The 20779-nt window shown below is 49.1% G+C and overlaps 1 protein-coding gene across 1 annotated transcript in view; it reads right to left on the bottom strand.

The window, feature by feature from the left end:
• Window positions 1-5328: 5328 nt before the first annotated feature.
• Window positions 5329-20779, bottom strand: part of PRDM16 (PR/SET domain 16) — a 190670-nt gene continuing 175219 nt past the window's right edge. The window contains 9 exon segments of the mRNA XM_087702688.1: window positions 5329-7346; window positions 8773-8947; window positions 9502-9552; window positions 9554-9727; window positions 10170-10338; window positions 11462-11631; window positions 14023-14100; window positions 15364-15536; window positions 20534-20621. Of these exon segments, the coding sequence (XP_087558814.1) occupies window positions 7212-7346; window positions 8773-8947; window positions 9502-9552; window positions 9554-9727; window positions 10170-10338; window positions 11462-11631; window positions 14023-14100; window positions 15364-15536; window positions 20534-20621 (1213 nt within the window). The 3' untranslated portion in view covers window positions 5329-7211.

The following is a 20779-nucleotide window of genomic DNA, read 5'->3' as shown; positions in this document are numbered from 1 at the left end:
TGTCCCTGCTGCTCCCGGCTAGGTGTCTTTTCCGGCTGGGCGGGGCGCCTAGGAGCCGCTGGGGAGACGGAGATCCGGGTAGATCCTCTCTCTTTCCCCCTCCTTCACCGGTAGTTGAATGGATCTCCCCAGGTGCAGAATGGACGTCTGCGGGTGGAGAATGGATCTCCCCAGGTGCAGAGCAGAATGGATCTCTCTACCCAGATGGAGAATGGATTTCCCCAGGTGGAGAACGGATCTCTGCAGGTGGAGAATGGATCTCCCCAGGTGCAGAATGGATCTTTCTGCCCAGATAGAGAATGGATTTCCCCAGGTGCAGAATAGATCTCTGCAGGTGGAGATTGGATCTCCCCAGGTGCAGAACAGATCTCCCCAGGTGCAGAACGGATCTCCCCAGGTGCAGAATGGATTTCCCCAGATAGAGAATGGATCTGCCCTGGTGGAGAATGGATCTCTGCAGGTGGAGAATAGATCTCTCTGGTCTCTGCCCAGATGGAGAATGGATTTCCCCAGATGCAGAATAGATCTCTGCAGGTGGAGAATGGATCTGCCCTGGTGGAGAATGGATTTCCCCAGGTGCAGATTGGATCTCCCCTGGTGGAGAAGGGGTCTCTGCCCTGATCAAGAATGGATCTCCCCAGATGCAGAACGGATCTCCCCAGGTGCAGAATGGATCTGCCCAGGTGGAGATCCAGGGTTTAGGAAGGGCACAGGAGCGGGGAAGGCAAGGGGGGAGAGGGGGGGGGGAAACAGCTGCCTTGGGTACCAAATCTTGCAAGGGGGGAGGGGGGAGAAATGGCTTCATTTATGCTCCGCAAATCCTCCTTTTTTGGGGGGAGAGGGGGGGGCTTGCAGGCCAAGGGTTTTGGGGGTCTCGCCTTGTGGAAATGGGTTTTGCAGCTTCATTTTCCTGTACCGACAGTCCTTGACTTACAACGGTTCACTTAATGACTGTTCAGAACGCCACTGAAAAAAAGTGACGGTTTTCACACTTAATGACCCTTTCTTTCACCATCCCCATGGTCACTTGATCAACATTCAGGCACTTGTCAACTGACTCATAGTTATGACGGTCGCGGTTTCCTGGGGTGGGTGTGGTGCCACATGATCCCCTTTTGCGACAAGCAAAATCAGGGTGGGTGGGTGTTGGATTCGCTTAACGACCGTGTGACTAACTTAACAGCTGCAGTGATTCGCTTAAGAAGGGCGGCCAGGAAGGTCGTAAAACGGGGCAAAAACTCCACTTAACAACTGTCTCGATTTAGCCACGGAAAATGTTGGGCTGTATTGTGGTCATAAGTCGAGGACTAACGCTCAACGTTAAGTGGCTTAAGCAATCTGGACCTACCTTCTGCATGGTCCTGGGCGCAGGGGAGTGAGCCTCTCTTTCATTCCAGGTAAATTCACAGAGGACTAGAAACTTGACAGATTTCGGTGAACCGCTCCTTTCAGAGCAACGTATCCAAAACGGAACCGTCAGACTCACCAAAATTCCCACTTTTTCCACCAGGAACTTTCCGTGGAAGCTGCTTGTCCAACGGAGCTGAAGAAATCCCACTTGGGCGAGGCTAGCTTTCAATCGTGGTTAGTCCTGTGAATAGGGCTTCCCGCTTCTATTAGAATCAATAGGGGCTGGAAGAGACCTGAGAGGTCTTCTAGTCCAACCCCCCTCGCATCCAGAAAAGCAGTGGTTGTCCTCAGAACAGGCTTTCCCTACAGCGGGTGCTGTAAAAACTATCTTCATCTAGGTCAAAAATCAAATATTTTGCAATTTAGGGGGAAAAAACTCAAACCTGGCACTTCCAACTTTTAAAACTGGGGCGCCCTCTGCTGGACGAAGCTACCAACTGCTGTTGAAAAAACAGTAAAGGATTTTTACATTTGATATACTAGTAAAAGATTTGCTTATGATTTAAAATATTAATACATTTTGGGGGGGGGCAGGATAATGTATTAATATCTGTAAGTAAGATTTATTCTTTAAAGGAGGTTAGTGTAAACACCAAAGCTTTGGAAGTTGATTTCCTCCAAGAGTATGAATTTGAACAGGGGGAATGAATTAAAAAAAATTGCATTAAGAAATGGGGAAAGTGCTTTTATTCAAGATATTAAGGAATTGCTGTTGGGAATGTTGGAAAAGGCAATATTTTCTTTCAATCAAAGGAGGCAGGGTGATCCCTTACAATAACATCTTGTTTAATATTACAGTAGTGAATTCACTGTTTAAACCAGGTGAATTCACTACTGTAATATAACTACAGTTACACATAACTACTGTTATACATAACTGCAGTTACTTAACTATTAGTTAAGTAAAAAGCATAACGCAGGGTGTTTTTTCTTTTGAGTTTGCACCCTTAATTTTGACTTGCACAGCTGTGGAAAAAATGTGTGTGTGTGGGTGTGTGCTTTAAAAAAAAGGAAAACCAGTTTATTGCATGTCAATTCTCGTCAATAAATCTACAAGGAGTGGTGCGGTTATGAGGTGGAGTTCTCACCTCACAATTCGGAGGGTGTGCGTTTGATCCTAGGGAGAGGCAGATATTTCTCTCTTTCTGGGCACAATGAGGATATAGCTGCCGAACAAAACTCCTCATTGCCGTCAGGAAGGGCATCTGGCCAGGAAATCCTCAACTACATTCAGTTGCTCAGACTCCACCCCGGCGCAAGGGATTATGGGGTTGTTATGATGAGGAATTCTCATCTATAAATCCATAGTAGCCTTGGGGGAAATTACATTCGGTATACATCCCTATTCCCTGGCGTGAGCCTTAAAATTGGTGTTTTTTTCAGCAAGTTGTTAAGTTTACTAGTAGCTTACTCGTTTCCCTAATTCGCTCACTTGCTTTAGCAGAATTTTTTTTTTTAAAAAAGAAATAATAATAAAAAGCCTCCAGGATTCGTGGCGGAGGGAAGAGTGGAGATGTTTACCGTCGGTTTTTGAAGGACGACGATCGACAGAATCTGCTTTCGAACTCGGCTTCGAAAACCGATTTGGGGGGACTTGGTTCTCTGTCGAACCCATTTTTTTCCCCACATTTTCATGCGGCCCTGGGCAGTTCAGCCAAGCTTGCCAGGTGAGGTTTCCTATGAAAGTTTCTTTTTAATAAATAAATAAATGCATAAGTAAATAAATAAAACTCAACGAAAAACTTTCTTAAATAATCACCTTTAAAAAAAAGGGGACTCTGGAAGATGCTAAGCCATCCCAATGTTCAAATTTCAAATGTATAACACTTCCCTCCCCCAAACGATACAAAAATCACATGCCCAGGGGAGATGGGACCCGTATCTCTTTTATCGTCGGTATTCTCAAATTGGCAGCCCCCTCTTCCCGCCCTGATGGAGCTTAAAGATGAGTAGAGAGGTGGCATCTCCAGGGAGTTTCAACAGCCAGGTTTTCTTCTGGGGGGGGGTCTTCTGAAATATAGGGGCAAACATTTGGGGTTGTTTCTTCCTTGTGTTGTGGCCCGTCAGCGGAGCTGGTGGCAGTTTCGGACAGTGAGGAGGGTTGGGGAGGAAGATGGGCCAGTCCTGGAGTCTGGGGAAGGCTCTGAGGAGGGGTCTGCGTCGGAGGCAGAGAGGGGGCCAGAGCCGTCTGACAGTTATCAGCTGCCTTCGGAGTCAGACATCAGTGAGGCAGAAGAACAGCTGGAGCCTGTTCCCAGTGTGTACATGAGCAGAGCTGCCAGGAGACGGGAACAGCTAAGGAACAAGGGTCGACTCAGGAGTACAGCCACAGGTGGGTGGTGAATGGCCCCTCCCAGAGGGAATAAAAGAGGAGCGACAGGGGAGTGGAGTTTGCAGGAGACAATTAATTCAGTTCGTTAGAGTGAAGATCTATTCCTGACTTCGTGCCAAGGAATTGCTGCTACAGCTTGGAGTTTTGGAGATATCGGCCTGGCAGCTCTCCATAAAGCCCGATAAAGGCCTGTAGTTGTGAAATCTCTTGAAAGACTATTGGCCGGGACTTTGCTGGAGAGGAATTTCCCTTTAACCTAAATAAAAGGGGTTTTATCGGGGCGAGGAGTCGGCTTCATGATCTTGGGAAGCCGAGGTCAGAACACCGTGGGTGTCTCCAGCCATGTCTGATCCCTCAAGATCTCCAGGGGTAGACAGAGAACCAAGCAAAATCTCAGTGTGACACTAGGTTTTTGAGGGACATCAACATTAGTCCAGAAGGTGAGAAGATGGTGGTGAGAATTTCGCTGGTTCTTCTGGTTGCAGTGTGTGTGTGTGTGTGTGTGTGTGTGTGTGAAATGTGCATGCAGCTTTGGAGAAGGGTTTGGAGACCACCTGCCAATCAAGATGGTTCTGATTGGGTATAGAGTAGCTTTTGGTACAGGCCAAAGACCTTCCCATGTCTTTAAAAGTAAAAAGATAAAGCTTCCCCTCGCCCATATGTGCTAAGTCGTTCCCGACTCTAGGGGGCGGTGCTCATCTCCATTTCAAAGCCAAAGAGCCAGCGCTGTCCGAAGACGTCTCCGTGGTCATGTGGCTGGCATGACTCAACTCCCGAAGCCGCACGGAACGCTGTTCCCTTCCCACCAAAGGTGGTTCCTATTTTTCTACTCGCATTTTTACGTGAGTTCGAACTGCTAGGTTTGCAGAAGCTGGGACAAGTCACGGGAGCTCCCTCCATTATGGGAGAGAGCTAGGGATTTGAACCGCCAAACTGCCGACCTTTCTGATCAACAAGCTCAGCGTCTTAGCCACTGAGCCACCGCCGTCCCTCTTCCCATGTCTTTCACAACTTCCATAACTTTAACATTAACTTTTAATAGATTTATATGCCGCCCAATCCTGTAGGACTCCGGGCGGCTTACAGATAAGTTAACATAAAGAGTTAAAAATAAGGAACAATTTAAAAAGAAACAATTTAAAAACAAGACACCATACACTCAATCTGAGTGGGGCTGGACCTCATTCCCGAGTCAACAGCCCCAGGCCTGCCAGAATAGCCAGGTTTTAGTGGCTTTTCGGAAGGCCGAGAGAGTGGGGAGGGTCCGGATCTCTACGGGTAGGTCGTTCCACAGAGTCGGAGCAGCTACAGAGAAGGCCCTCCTCCGAGGAGCCGCCAGCCGGCATTGGCGCTCCTAATAAAGGAATTAATTAAGTACAGAGGCTTTGTCATATTTGGTGAACTGGGTCAGAACAGCAGTGGTGTGTGTGTGTGTGTGTGTGTGTGTGTGTGTGTGTGTGTGTGTAGCTGTTGATACCCCAGAACTGAGTCATAAGTAGCTTTCGGAACTGAAGGGACTCTACGAGCCGCTAAGTGAACGGGCTGTTAAGCGAGGACTGTCGATATAGATGACGACACAACAATTAAAATGGCATGTTTATTTTCTTTTTTTTTTGCCAACGCTAACAACCAATGAAACGACTAGTTGAATTCAGGGGGTCGGAGGTCACAGACATTTATTTATAATTTTTTTTCCCCGGAGGTGGGGGGGGGTGAGGGTGGGCTCAGCAGAACTGTTTCAAAGTCACTCGTTTAATCGCTTCCATTTGCCGGACGATTATTTGGGGCCCAGCTTAAACCGAGGCTGGATTTGCATTGGATTCGAATTCGGTTTCACCGATCTTGGTCTAGAATCGCTTTTGAAAAGAAGGGGCGAGGTTGGGAGGAGAGATCCGGATTTGGAGATCTGCAAAACTGGAAGCCCAAAGGAAAAAGGGGAAAAAAAAAAGGAAGAAAAAACCCCAAACCCCGGGGAAAAAATGTACAATGGAAACGCTCCCTCTGTTGCAATCCTTTGCTGACATCCGTCCTCAACATCTGAAGTCTAAGAAGAAACGCTGCCTTTTAAATAGAAGAAACAACGTGGATGCTCGCTCTTTTCGTCGGGAGCTGCTCTCGGAGCTCGGGAAAAAAAACCACATTTCCAAAGGCGACGTTCAGCTCCGTGAAATCGACCCGAGCGAAATTCGGAATTTATTTGCACCTTCCTGACTGGGATGGAAGAGAGAAGATCGGGTGGAAGCTGACATGATGGCGGTTTAGGAAGGAAATCTTTTTAAAAAATAAAATAAAAATAGAATGTACACAGTTCTAACGAACCACTGTTTATACACATGAAAGCTAGAAAATATGATTCGCTTGTGTTTCTCTACTACAAGGTTCTATTTTGTGGGATGCAAGACAATTTGGTCGGTCTTATTTTATTTTTATTTATTATTATTTTTTTTTGCCCAAAGAAGAAGAAGAATTTTCGCAGAACGTTTGCTGATTATCGTGGCGGAAATGCTCAAGGTTTTTAATCCTCCTTTAAGGGAGGGAGAATGCCCAGACAGGGAACAAAAATTTCAAATAACCACTACCTGATCCAGAACATCTCTGGAGGAAATTCCAAAGAAATTCCAAAGTGCCAGGAGGAAAAATAAATCTTATTTTGCAGGGGTAACGGGGTTGGAAATTTGAAAAATTCCAAGGTAAAGTTCGGCACAGTGAAACTCATGGTTCTCTCACTGGCCAAGTTGAACGTTGCCTTCGCTTTTATTTGAGATCGATGGGAGAGGATTAATTTAGGCAGTCGAAACACCCTAAAAAATAAGCTTTCTACCCAGCCCATCGTCCCGGGCCCCTCGATTCAGAAGACACCAGGTACAGGAAGCAGTGAGAAGAGTCTGCTTCATGAAGCCTAGGTAGAAAATTGACGGGCTGCGAGAAAAGACTGGGCCATTGTCCATCAGATACAGGAAATGTGGAATTTGCAGGAAATCCCTGGAGGAAAAGTGGGGTACGATGGATGCACGTGGACCTCAGGCGAGGAGAACAACAGAGAGAGTCAACATGGTCCTTATCGCGAGAGTGTCTTGGGTAGAAGGTCACCATCTTGGTCACAGTCCTGGACAGGTGGGCCTGGGGGCTTCACGGGGAGAAGGGTTGGGGTCTGGGGACAAGTGCATCTTTGATGGCTCAGCAACATGGTCTATAACATGGAGAGGGGTCAGGATGGGGTGTGGTGGGTCCTCCACCTGGCGTGTCCCTCACCGGAAGCCAACGTTCTCCCGCCTGGTGCGACGTGACGGCGAGGTGGGTGGGCTTGACCGATGGGACAGGGAGCTGTCCATGGCGGGTTTCTCCTGCCCCAGGGGGGGGGGGGGTCCTTCTGCCAATCTTCCACTCGCCGGGAGAGCTGAGAAGGCCAACGGGCGGGCACCTCGGCCTCCCGCGCTGGGATCCTGGCGGGGCTGCCTCCTTGAGGGTCTCAGAGGTGGCTGACGGCGTTGAAGGTTCCTGGCTCAGAAGCGGCTCCAGCCATGTTCAACCAGGCGTCCAGGGGGTTCTGGGAGGAAGGATGGAAGGGGGTGTTCTTGGTAAGAGTCAACATCATTGCGTAAGCCTATGAAGCACAGAAGAAAACAGCACGTGAAAGAAGTGGCGAACAGGAGAGAATCCGATGTCAGAATCCGCGACCGGGATTTCCAAAATCTGGGAGGGTCTGGAGATAGATCGGGGGGGGGGGCTTCCAGCTGTTGGGGAAAGGGGGGGTTCAGCTGCCATCACCCAAAGACAGGGAACTGTGGGCACTGCAGGGTGCCCAAGACGCTTCAACTCTTCTTGAAGTTGGAGAAACGTGGCTTAAATTTGTACATCTCTGTGTTGGGGGGGCCCTTCCTGCCCTAGTTAAACCAGAAGGTGACCCTCTAAGGTATCTGGCATGCAAATTTCTCTCTGCTCACAAAGATTGGGAACTGGTTGCTCCAGAACCTGGAACAGAGCGGGTGGTTTTACTTTATTGGAAAGGACAGTATTGCGTTTTAATTTAATTTTAATTTGATTGGATTATCTACGGAAAGTCGAAGGCCCCTTCGGCACCCAAAATAAATCAATCGATTCAAGAGTAGGAAAAGAACCGATGGGGAGATTTCTTCGGTGGAGAAGTGAAAGACTCCGCTTTCCCAAACAACAACCTCCCCCCACCCCCCCCGCCAAAATCCTGAGACATACGAGACAACATTTAGAACGAAGGCCACGGGGGTCCCCCTTTGCAGATTTATGTCCTCGATAGAAAATAAAACATCGGAGTGAAATCCCCCAAATTCTCTTCTCAACCGCGAGCCGGAGATGACAAAACGAGGCACAAATAAGCAGGACACGGAATCGTTAGTAAACCTTTGGCAAATTAGTTTTAAGTCATGAGAAAGACAAGAGACATGCATGGGAACAAAAAAAAGGAGCCGGCTTTCTAGACAGAAAACGAGATAGAAACGGGGTGGGGTCTCTCCCCATGCACCCCACCTCAACAGGAGACTTTTGTTCTGCGAAGTTGTCATCGCTGGGCAAAGGCTATTTCTATTGACTCGGAAGTGGCTTCCCGGGGATGCCAGCGAAGGGAGGACATCTTGACTCTTCTACGGACTGGGCGGGGGGACGGGACCCAACAAGGAGTTTTTGGAGGGATGCAAGATCACCCCGTACCAGTCGAGTCTCCTCGAAAAAGACCCTCGAGAGAAATTGGAAAGAAATTCTCGAGCCAACTTTAAAGCGGACAAAGGGACGCCTCTGAGAAAACCGTCAGACGGATTCGAGCCGCGGGAAAGTTGGAAGAGGATGTGTGCTTTGCTCAGGTTATTCAGTCTCAAGACGGACCACTGCCACAGGGATGGAGTGGGGTGGGGAATTACAGCCCCTCCTTAACCTGGATAGAAATTGGAATTGCTGGCAAGGATGAGGGGGAGGGGTGGGTGGGTCTCGAGGATCTCAACGCTTTGGGGTCCGCGGGGAAATTTGGCGAGCCTCGCTGCGAAACTCAGGATCGAACCTACCTGGTTTTTGGCCTGCCTGAACAGAGTTTGTTTTAGTGCCTCCGAATCTAAGGTGGAATTATAGACAGCTTTAACGTCAAAAGCTTCCTCGGAGGCCTGGCGGAAGTCCAGCCCCTTCCCAAATTCCGACATCTGTTCCAAATCTAACAAGCCGACTTCGTTCTCCTCAGTACACCTGTACCAAGCACCAGGGAGGGAGGGGAGGGAAAGCAGGGGCGACCTGTTAGTTCCATCCGGCTGCAAACACACTCGGAGAGGGGGGGTTGAGCAGATGCCAGGAAGGGGAGAGGGGGGGCTCCGTAGAGCCGCATGCAAGACAAGGGAGGGCGAGAGACACAGACAGACAGACAGGCTGGCCGATGGACGGATGACAGGTAGACAGACACGGCCATAGTTGTACAAGATCGCTGATCATGGACGTTGGGCATAGCGGTGTGAGCCTGAATTGTACACCGAGTGGGGTGGCGACTTTGAGCGATTCTCCATGTCAAGGAAATTCTCCCCCTGATCGGGTGTTATCGCTTGCTCAAACCACCATGTTCCGAGAGATCTGAGGACCACGGGAACATCTTGGAGTTGAACGCCGCCAAAACAATTTGGCCAGCTTTTTTCTCGTGAATTTCTGGAGTTGGACGTTCTAGCCAGTCCTAAATCACTCATTCATGGGGCGTGGAATGAGAAGAGAAAAGCGAGGGCCCCCTCCCTCCCGCCAAGAGAGTGGAAACCCACCTCTGGGCACGGTTAAAGCTCATGGTGAGGGACGCGGCCTCCTCTTCCTCCCTCATCCTCATACCCTCCTTGTGGCTCGGCGGTGGGCGACACCGTCTCGTCTTGAGACTTCCCCGTCAGGCTGTCGTCGTCCTCCTCTTCCAGTTCATCTTCTTCCTCGTCGACATCTTCTACTTTGTCGTTCGGAAGACCGTGGGTGGCGCCGTCGGCGTTCTGGATTTCGGGCCTGGTTGAGGGAGAGCGCAAAGGTTAGGACAAGTGTCTACAAAGGCCATGTAGGAGGTGACCAGGCTGAGCCCAAGGGAAGGTGGAGTCAAACGCATCATAAGTAACAAGTCCCTTCGCGCCTGCAAGAGATCTAAGTCCAGCCAATCTCGAATGCCTTTCTTATCTCCCGCTCATTTCCCTTGACTGTTAGTTGGCCGGATTCTTGTAGAGAGCTTAAACTTTCTCTTCGGGAGAGAATCGGAAAGGTCAGAGGCAGAGAGAACTGGGCGGGGTATCGTCGACTTACGACCACAACTGAGCCCAAAATTTATGTTGGTGAGCGAGAACGTTGTTAAGTGGGTTTTGCCCCGTTTTACGACATTCGTTGAAAAAAATCCACACAGAACTTGGTGAAAACTTTGGGAGGAACCCCATTGTCCACCACGGTTAATGAGAAGAGCCGCAGCTTAGCCGTCGACTGGTTCATCTCGCTATTGGCAATAAAGTTTCTGATTTCAGAGAAATAGGCGTCTTCTTTCTCGTCTAAAAGTGCTTGGTGTTCCGATTCGGAGGCGGGCGAAGATGCGTTGTTCCCCAAGTGGTTTGCAATGACTCCGGCATGCTGGCTTACTGGAAGAGGAGAAGGAGGAAAAGGAGGAGGAGGAAAAGCAGGAGGAAGAAGAAGAATAGAAGGAGGAGGAGGAGGAGGAGGAGGAGGAAAAGAAGGAGGAGGAGGAAGAGAAGGGGAAGGAGGAGGAAGAAGGAGAAAGAAGGAGAAAAAGGAGAGGAAGAGGAAGAAGAAGGGAGGGGGAGGAAGAAGAAGAAGAATAGAAGGAGGAGGAGGAGGAAAAGAAGGAGGAGGAAGAGAAGGGGAAGGAGGAGGAAGAAGGAGAAAGAAGGAGAAAAAGGAGAGGAAGAGGAAGAAGAAGGGAGGGGGAGGAAGAAGAATAGAAGGAGGAGGAAGAGGTGGAGGAAGAAGAGGAAGAGAACGAGAATGGGGAGAAGGAGGAGGAAGAAGAGAAGAAGCAGGAGGAGGAGAAAGAAGAAGAAGAAAAGGAAGAGGAAGAGAGGAAGGAAGGAGGAGGAAGAAGAGGAGAAGGAAGGAGGAGGAGGAGAGGAGGTGGAAGAAGGAGGAGGAGGAAAAGAAGGAGGAGGAGGAAGAGAAGGGGAATGAGGAGGAAGAAGGAGAAAGAGGAGAAAAAGGAGAGGAAGAGGAAGAAGAAGGGAGGGGGAGGAAGAAGAAGAATAGAAGGAGGAGGAAGAGGTGGAGGAAGAGGAGGAAGAGAACGAGAATGGGGAGAAGGGAGGAGGAAGAAGAGGAGAAGAAGCAGGAGGAGGAGAAAGAAGGAGAAGAAAAGGAAGAGGAAGAGAGGAAGGAAGGAGGAAGAAGAGGAGGAGGAGAGGAGGTGGAAGAAGGAGAAGGAAGGAAGATGAGAATGGGGAGAAGAAGAAGAGGAGGTGAAGTGTGAAGAGGTGGTGGAGGAGGAAGAAGTGAAAGAGGAGGAAGAGATGGAGGAAGAAGAGGGAGGAGGAGGAGGAGAGGAGGAGGAGGAGGAGGAGAGAGGAGGAGGAGGAAGAGGAAGAACGTGAAGGAGGAGGAGGAGGAGGAGAAGAACAAGTGAAGGAGGAGGAGGAAGTGAAGGAGGAGGAAGACATGGGGGGAAAGCGGGAGGAGGAGGTTAAAAACCGAAGGTGGACATGGGCTCTTGGGGAGCAGGGTGGCCCAAGGGGAGAAGATGAAACCTGGGCTCACCTGGAACGTTTTCGTGCTCGTGTTTCTTCAAGTGTCGGTCCAGGTTGGTCTGCTGGCCGAAGCATCGGTTGCAGAGGTGGCATTTGAAGGGTTTCTCCTTGTTGTGGATATTCCGGACGTGGCGCTGGAGGTTGGAGGAGATGCTGAACGAGCGGTCGCAATATTTACACCTGGGAGTAGGGGAGAAAGGGCGGAGAGAGAGAGAGAGAGAGAGAGAGACAGAGAGAAAAAGGGGGAGTTGGGGGTCAAATGTCCTTTCCTGCCACTCTATTAAATGTCACCCCCATTTAAAAGACACCCCCCCCCGTGGGTGAGAAGGGGAGGATTGAAGGAAAATCTGAAGAGCTGCAGTTCCTCTGAGTTTACTCAAGAGGGCAGCATTGAGATGTGTAAAGAGGGGATCAAAAATCAAATTATGCGATTTTTTTTCTTTCTCCCCCTCCCCCCCCCCAGTCCTTTGGGGTTTTTCCCCCTTTCTTTTTCCCCCTTCCTTCCCTTTTTCTTCTTTCTTATTCTTACTTCCCTTTCTACCTCCCTCTCATTTTCCCTTCTTTCAATGTTCCTTTTTTCTTGTTTTCTTCTGTATTCCCTTCCTCCTCCTTCCTTTTTCCGCCTTCTTTTCTTTCCCCTTCCTTCCCTTTTTATTTTTTATTCCTCCTTCTTTCCCTTTCTTCCCTCTTTCCTCCTCCCTTTCCCTTCTTTCAGTTTTCCTTTTTTTCTTCAGCATTCCTCCTTTCTCTTTCCTCCTTTTCTTTCCCCTTCCCTCCCATTTTCTTTTTTATTCCTCCTTTCTTCCCTCTTCCCTCTTTCCTCATTCCTCCCTTTTTTCACTTCCTTTTTTCCTTTTTTCTTCCTCCTTCCATTTTCCTCTTTCTCTCTCTGTCTCTGTCCCTCTATCACTCTCTCTCTATCACTCATTCTCTCTCTGTCTCTCTCTTTCTGTCTCTGTCTGTCTCTTTCTCTCTCTCTCACTCTCTCTCTTTCTGTCTCTCTCTTTCTTGCACTCTCTCTGTCTCTGTCTGTCTGTCTGTCTGTCTCTTTCTCTCTCTCGCATTCTCTGTCTCTGTCTGTCTCTCTGTCTCTCTCTGTCTCACTCTCTCTGTCTGTCTATCTGTCTGTCTCTTTCTCTCTCTCACTCTCAGTCTCTCTCTGTGTGTGTGTGTGTCTCTCTCTCTGTCTCTTTCTCTCTCTGTCTCTCTCGCTCTCTCTGTCTCTCAGTCTCTGTCTGTCTGTCTGTCTCTGTCTGTCTGTCTCTCTGTCAGGGTGCTACATTATGCAGACGGCGCATATTTTCCAAACGTGCAAAAGTTAGAAACACAAGCAGCCCTCCAAAAAAAAATCTTTTATTATTTTTGGAATCGGCAGAGATAACTTTCTGAAACTGGCTTCCCAAAGGGGTTTTTTGGGGTGTGTGTTCTGTATGTGTGAGTGGAATGAGGTCATAATTTGACAAACGAGAAAAGTTGACTGTGCCAAATATTACCTCTCCTTTCAAGAATATTGCCCGTTGCTTAAGATGGTCCCATAAGCCCCCCCCATCTTCTCCCCCTGCATCTCTTTTGCTCTCTAACAATAGTCCCCCCCCCCCCTTTGCATACAAAAACTGCGCGCGAGAGAATTGTGTTAGAGTTAGCGTCAGAAATCTTGGTTTTCATCAGTGGTCAAGGCGAAGGGACAATCGAATTCCAAAAGGGAGCTGTCAGTTATTCTTCTTTTATTTTACTTTTTGTAAATACGGGTCTCCTGCCTCTGTGCAGAGGGTGGCATCCGCTTTGGCCTGGGTGGTGCCAATCAGGAATTAGGTTTTAATGTTACCCAGTTTCCCTCTCTCCCCCCTTCCTTCTTTCCCTCTATCTTCCCTCCTTCCTCCCTTTTCCCTATCTCCTTCGTTCTCCCATTTCCTCCCTCCTTCCCCCCTTCCCTCTCTCCCCCCTTCCTTCTTTCCCTCTATCATCCTTCCTTCCTCCCTCCTTTTCCCTGTCTCCTTCCTTCTCCCATTTCCTTCCTTCCTTCTCTTTCTCCCTTCTTTACCTTTCCTTTCTTCAGGCTTTCTCTTTCCTACCTTCCCACCTCTCTTTTCCTTCATTCTTATTTTTCCTTTCCTTTCTGTTTCTTTCTCCTTCCTCCCTCCCTCTTTCCCTCTCTCCCACCTTTCCCTCTATCCTCCTCCCTCCCTCCCTCTCCTTTCTCCTACCTTCCTTCTCCCATTTCTTTCCTTCCTCCCTCCCTCCTTCCCTCTCATTTCTCTTTCCTTATTTCTTTCCCTCTAACATCCTCCCTCCCTCTCCTTTCTCCTTCTTCCCTTCTTTCCCTATATCCTCTTCCCTCCCTCCTTCTCTCCTCTCCCTTCCCCTATCTCCTTCCTTCTCCTATTTCCTTCCTTCTTCTCTTTCTCCCTTCTTTACCCATCCTTTCTTCAGGCTTTCTCTTTCCTACCTTCCCACCTCTCTTTTCCTTCATTCTTATTTTTCCTTTCCTTCTCAGCAATGTTACTTAGAAAAAGTTTGTGGCTTTCTATAATGACAAGCCACAAACTTGTATATCTATATTTTTAAACTCACCGGTAAGGCTGTTCCCCTGTGTGTGTTCGGAGATGTCTGGTTAGATTGGCTGAACGCGGGAAGATTTTACCACAGTATCTAGAAAGCAAAAAAGAAATCAACCTTTTTTCCCCTTCCACTATTATTCCCTGTCGATTGAAAAAGTCCCTTGAGGTCATCTAGTCCGACTGAGGGTTGCCCGTTGCTTCGAATCGCACCTCCCCCCACAGCAAAGGGAAGGACCCCCCCCTCTCCTTTCTCTTTCCTTCTTTCTTTCCCTCTATCCTCCTCCTTCCTTCCCTCTTTCTCCTTACTTCCTTCTCCCATTTCTTTTCTTCCTTGCTTCCTCCCTCCTTCCCTCTCCTTTCTCTTTCCTTATTTCTTTCCCTCTATCCTCTTCCCTCCCTCCTTCCCTCTCCTTTCTCCTTCCTTCTTCTCCCATTTCTTTCCTTCCTTGATTCCTCCCTCCCTTCTTCCCCCTCCTTTCTCATTCCTTCTTTCTTTCCCTATTCCCCTCCCTCCCTCTCCTTTCTCCTTCCTTCTGCCATTTCTTTCTTTTCTTCCTCCATCCCTCCCTTGCTCCCTCCTTCCCTCTCCTTTCTCCCTTTCCTTCTTTCCCTATATCCTCTTCCCTTCCTCCTTCTCCCCCCTTCCCCTATCTCCTTTCTTCTCCCATTTCCTTCCTTCTTCTCTTTCTCCCTTCTTTTTTCTTCACTTTATCTTTCCTACCTTCCCACCTCTCTTTTCCTTCATGCTTATTTTTCCCTTCCTTCCTTTCCGTTTCTTTCTCCTTCCTTCTCCCATTTCCTTCTTCCCTCCCTCCCTCCTTCTTTCCCTCTATCTTCCTTCCTTTCTCCCTCCCCCTTCTCCTTCCTTCTGCCATTTCCCTCCTTCTTCTCTTTCTCCCTTCTTTCCCTTTTTCTTCACTTTCTCTTTCCTACCTTCCCAAGTCTCTTTTCCTTCATGCTTATTTTTCCTTTCCTTCCTTTCCATTTCTTTCTCTTTCCTTCCTTCCTTCCTTCTCCCTCCCTCTTCCATTACCTCCCTTCTCTCCACTTTTCTTTCTTTCTTTCCTTCCTTCCTTCCTTCCTTCCTTCCTTCCTTCCTTCCTTCCTTCCTTCCTTCCTTCCTTCCTTGTTGCATGGAGATCTTCCCTGATTTTTCCAGCTGATTTCCCCCATGGAAATGGGGGTCGAGCAAGCAAGGAGAACAAGAAGGCACTGAATTACTTAGGGGTGTCTTCTCCTTTCAGCCTTGTGCCCCTGAGTCTGTCCCACTTATGGTTCACACACACACACACACACACACACACACGCACGCACGCACGCACGCGCACACACACACACCTCCCCCCTTTTTTACCTGCAAGTGTAACGTTCTTTGCCCTTGCGCAAAATGGGATCCGATAAGGTGGGAGGGGGCGACCGGAAGTTGAATGGGTGGTGAGGGAGGGGTGGCAAGGAAGCCCCCCCGGCATCTGTCTTCATGGCAGCGAAACTTTCCAGTTTCTCCGTCATGGTTTCTATGGCGGACATCTAGAAGAAGAGAAGGAGAAACACTGAGAATGAAATCATCCTTTGGCCCAGTTTCAACCAGGCTACAGGTTGGGGCTGATTTTTTTTTGGAAATTTTCGGGTTTAGAAAGTAGGGGGGGGGATTGAAGGGAATCACAAGCAGTTGCATAGAAGGGCACCGAAGGGGTTTTAGAGATCATCTAGCCTGAGTGTTCATTAACCCTTAAACCATAGGCTGCATCAACAGAGGGAGAGAATCAAGATCACGGGAAGGGTTGATACCACTTTATAAGGCCTTGGGAAGGCCACACTTGGAATATTTGCATTCAGTTTTGGTCTCCACTATGTAGAAAAGATGTGGAGACTCTAGAAAGAGGGCAGAGAAGAGCAACAAAGAGGATTTAGGGGACTGGAGGCTAAAACATATGAAGAACGGTTGCAGGAACTGGGCATCTCTAGTTTAATGAAAAGAAGGACCAGGGGAGACATGATAGCAGTCTTCCAATATTCAACATCTGGTTGACTGTGTGATGAACCAAGCCAATGATGATGAGGAGGATGTGATGAAGGAAGAGGGAGGAGGAGGTGGTAGAGGGAGGAGGAAGAGGAAGAGGGAGAGGAGGAGGAAAAGAAAGGAGCAGGAGAAGGAAGATGGAGAAGGAGGAGAAGAAGAGAGAAGGAAGAAGAGGAGGAGGAGAGAAGGAAGGTGATGGAGGAGGAGGGGAGGGAGGGAAGGAGGAGGAGAAAAAGAGGGATGAAAATGGAGGAGGAAGAGAAGAACAGAGGAAGATGATGCAGGAGGAGGAGAAGAAGAGAGAAGGAAGAAGATGGAGGAGGAGGAGGAGGGAGGAGAAGAAGAGGGGAGGAAGTTGAGGAGGAGGAGGAGAAAGAAGGAAGATGATGGAGGAGGAGGAGGAGGAGAAGAAGAGAGAAGGAAGATGATGGTGGTGGAGGAGGAGGAGAAGAGAGAAGGAAGATGATGGAGGAGGAGGAGGAGGAGGAGAAGAAGAAGAAGAAGAAGAAGAAGAAGAAGAAGAAGAAGAAGAAGAAGAAGAAGAAGAAGAAGAAGAAGAAGAAGAAGAAGAAGAAGAAGAAGAAGAAGAGAGAAGGAAGATGATTGTGGAGGAGGAGGAGAAGGAGAAGATGAGGAGGAGGAGGAGAGAAGGAAGATGATTGGGGGGGGGAGGAAGAGGAGGACTACTATGCAATGAAGATGCCATTATGGGCCCTCACTTCTCCCTGTCAATTCTCCCCATCAACACAGATTGGGGGACATTTTTATCTCCCTCCCCGCTCTCTCCAGCCTGAGCTTGGCATGGCTATCTTGCTCCACAGCCGTGGAGACTTATCAGCTGCACTTTCGGGAGCCACGATTCTCCCCCCCCCTTCTACTATTCTGACCCACACAAACACAGGATCTTCCTGTCCGGCCTGATCTCCCGGCTGGGGCCCCATTGAAAAAAGGAAAATGGGGGGAAGTTATTAAGCAAACTTTTCCATCCCGAGGAAAACAATGAAGCCCCTAAGTTTAGCCTTGGAAACGGCCATTCCCAAAAAGATTCCGGACCGGTACGGGAGCGCGGCCAGCCAGCGCGGGAAACAATGAGAGCCACTCCGGGAACAAAAAACCCTCTAAATTCAGCCGAGATGGACGCGAGAGATTTGGACCGGGCTGCGGGCTTTAAAACGGACCCTTTGGAGGTGGTGTCACCAGTGAAAGTGACTTTGGCAGGACATCCTGGCTGGTTTGTCCCCCCCGGGCGAAGGAAGTCTCTGCCCGTTGTCCCATTTTCTGGAAAGGGAACAGATTTCCTTCAAGCCCTGATATCATTTCCCTTCTTCCTGGCTTTCTTTCGGGAAAACGAGGGGGGCCTCGTTGTAACCTGCAGGCTTTTGGGATCCTTGCGTGATGGGTCTCCTACGAGGGCAAGATCCCCCGAAGAGATCTGGGGAGGGGGGGGAGAATCTGGAATGGCCACCTGCAGTTATGGGGTCTGTCCGGTCGTAATTCCTTAACGCTGGACAGCCGGAGTCCTACGCTTCTTCCCTGCTCATCTGAATCTGATGTTCCTCTTCCTTCATCGTGAGCTTCTCCCATAATTTCGCTCCGCTTTCCAAAGCCACAACTCTCAACTGCCTGATCGGAGCCAGATACCGAGGCTTCCCGAGAGCCTGAAGGAAACTCCTCATCCCGACAAAAACCCCTTTTATTAATTGACTGTGAATTCTGCTCCTTCACATCCAGCAAAGTCTTTCCAGGGAGGATTTACGGTCACAGACCTCATCTGGCTTGGAGAGCTGCCAGGCCGATAGCTGCAAAACTCGGCCAGAGGTTTCCAAACCAATTAAGCGAACTAATTGTCTCCTGCAAGCTCTACTCCCCTTTCACTCCTCTTTTATTCCCTCTGGGAGGGGCCATTCACCATCCCCCTGTGGCCTTCCTCCCAAGTCGACCCCTGTTCTTTAGCTATCCTTTTTTTCTGGCAGCTCTGCGCATACGTACACTGGGAACAGGCTCCAGCTGTTCTTCTGCCCCACTGATGTCTGACTCCGAAGGCAGCTGATAACTGTCAGACGGCCCTGGCCCCTTCTCTGCCTCCGACACAGAGCCCTCTTCAGAGCCTTCCCCAGACTCCAGGACTGGCCCATCTTCCTCCCCAACCTCCTCACTGTGCTGGCCGTTGTCGGGCCACAATATTTTCTTTGAGCCTTGGGTGAACCCAAGGACGGGGTTGTGACGTGATTGACAAAGCCGTGGCTTGTCACAGCCAGCCAACTCGTTCCCGGCTTGTGTTCGAGCCGGTTGGCCAAAGACCTGAGATGTTTGAAGGCCAAAATGTGTGATTTCTGGGTGGTAGAACATTTCACGGTACGTCAAAGGCTGTGGAACTCTGGGGAGCAACGTGTGGCACGCGGAGGTCTCCGAGGTGCTGAAAACTGGTTTCTTCTGATGATGACCTGGTTGACAGGATGACTCTATTCAACTGTGAGCAATCTTCTCAGGTAGACCAGACAAGAAGCAGACAGGTTCTATTTTACTGTCAGGCCACGTTAATAAAACCTTGCAAGAGTCAGGGTTCCAAATAACAGCCGAGGTGGCGCAGAGGTTAAATGCAGCACTGCAGGCTACTTCAGCTGACTGCAGTTCTGCAGTTCGGTGGTTCTAATCTCACCGGCTCAGGGTTGACTCAGCCTTCCATCCTTCCGAGGTGGGTGAAATGAGGACCCAGACTGTGGGGACGATATGCTGACTCTGTAAACCGCTTAGAGAGGGCTGAAAGCCCCATGAAGCGGTATATAAGTCTAACCACTATTGCTATTGCTAAATAGCATCCAAAAGTAAATCAGAGTCCGAGGCAAATTGTTGCTCAAAGTTCCAATTGGTTAAGAGAGCCACGTTGGCACATCTGGGAAAAGCCGAAATCTGAAAGCTTCCCGGTTTTCCCCACCCAGTTAAAAGTTCAAGATCTTGCCCCCACCACCCACAAGCCCATCCCATGGTCCAATCTTCCACTGCCACGCTGGCAGCTTCCACCCATCCAGTTCTGGTTGGGTGCAGAAGTGCAGAGACAAAGGATGACCTTGGCTTTCTAGAAAGAATGTTGTTATGGCTACCTCTCATCTAACTCCATATTTTCCCACCATAGAAAAAGGCATAGTAGAATAACAGTAAGTGTGGCAGGTCAAAGATCCAAAAGAAAAGATGGCTACAGGCCTGACAGCAAGAACGAATGTGTGTCTCTTTATACGGCTTGGTGCGTTAGGTGGGTTTCTTTCTCGGCCCGTTATGCAGCAGTGGGCGTCCCACTCCCTTATCTGATGGTTCCCCCCCCCCTTCTCCCAAGGGCCATTACATCACAAGAGGGAGCTTCTGTTCACACACAACCACTTTTGATCAAGCTTTGGTGGCCATCTTCATGCAATGGGTTTAATTTGATGAACTTTTGAGGAAGAAACTTACATCCTGGGGGTTCCTAAAGGCATTTTATCCATTTCGTGGTTCAAAACGCTGGCTGGTTCAGGAACTAACCTATTTTTTCGGAGGATAAGACGCACCGGAGTATAAGATGCGCCAAGCTTTTGCAGAGGTACATTAAAAAAAAAAAAAGATTTTGCACTCTGCAGGCCTCCCAAACCCTCTGCATGCCTCATTTTTTTGTGAAAAACGGGGCATGCAGAGAGTTTGAGAGGCCTGAAAAATGCTCCTGGGGGCTCGGGGGGGCGGGGGGGCCGAAAACAGGCAAAAACAGGGCATGCATAGGCTTTGGGAGGCTTGCTCCTGGAGACTGGGCAAAAACGAGCAAAAAATGGCCCGTTTTTCCCCCTCAAAAAAGGGAGTGCATAGGTTTTGGGAGGCTTAGAGTGCTCCTTGGGACTGGGCAAAAACGAGCAAAGAACGGCCTGTTTTTTCCCCCAAAAAAGGGAGTGCATAGGTTTTGGGAGGCTTAGAGTGCTCCTTGGGACTGGGCAAAAACGAGCAAAAAATGGCCCGTTTTTCCCCCTCAAAAAAGGGAGTGCATAGGTTTTGGGAGGCTTAGAGTGCTCCTGGAGACTGGGCAAAAACGAGCAAAGAACGGCCTGTTTTTTCCCCCCAAAAAAGGGAGTGCGTAGGCTTTGGGAGGCTTATAGAGTGCTCCTGGAGGCTGGATAAAAACAAACAAAAATGCCCATTTTTTTGCCCCCCAAAAAGGGAGTGTATAGGCTTCGGGAGGCTTATAGAGTGCTCCTGGGGACTGAGCCAAAACGAGCAAAAAAACGGCATGTTTTTCACTTGTTTCCCCCCTCCCCAGACCCCAGAAGGCCTCCCAAAACCTCTGTGCACCCATTTTTGCGAAGGGGACAGGGTTTCGGGAGGCCAAAAATTATGTATTCAGTGTATAAGACGCACCCAGATTTCCCCCCTCTTTTTTTGGGGGGGAGGGAAAGGTGCGTCTTATACTCCGAAAAAAAATACGGTAGTTTGCGCACGACGAAGGCTGTTCGGGGAACGCTGGGAGCCCAAATTTTCTTGGTCTTACCTGAGGATGGAAAAGCAATGGGGAAGGCCTCAGGTATTTCTCCTTTATTGCTCCGACTGAGTCAGCCACTTTCCGCTTCTCCACCCTGCTGGACCACAAGAGAGAGGGTTACGTACCTCACAGAAGGAAATCCTTTTGTACACTTTTTGGAAAAGGAAGAGGAGAAGGCAGTCTAGTTATTACATTTCCTTTGAGGAAACACAAAGCCATCAGTTACATGAACAGAGGGATGCAATCAAGATCAAG

This window comes from Thamnophis sirtalis, unplaced genomic scaffold (assembly GCF_051295495.1).
Source record: "Thamnophis sirtalis isolate CommonGarterSnake01/CBP01778 unplaced genomic scaffold, rThaSir2_p1.2 scaffold_15, whole genome shotgun sequence".
Lineage (NCBI taxonomy): Eukaryota > Metazoa > Chordata > Lepidosauria > Squamata > Natricidae > Thamnophis > Thamnophis sirtalis.
The sequence above is the reverse complement of the archived record's forward strand: the minus strand, read 5'-3'. Positions and strand labels throughout refer to the sequence as shown.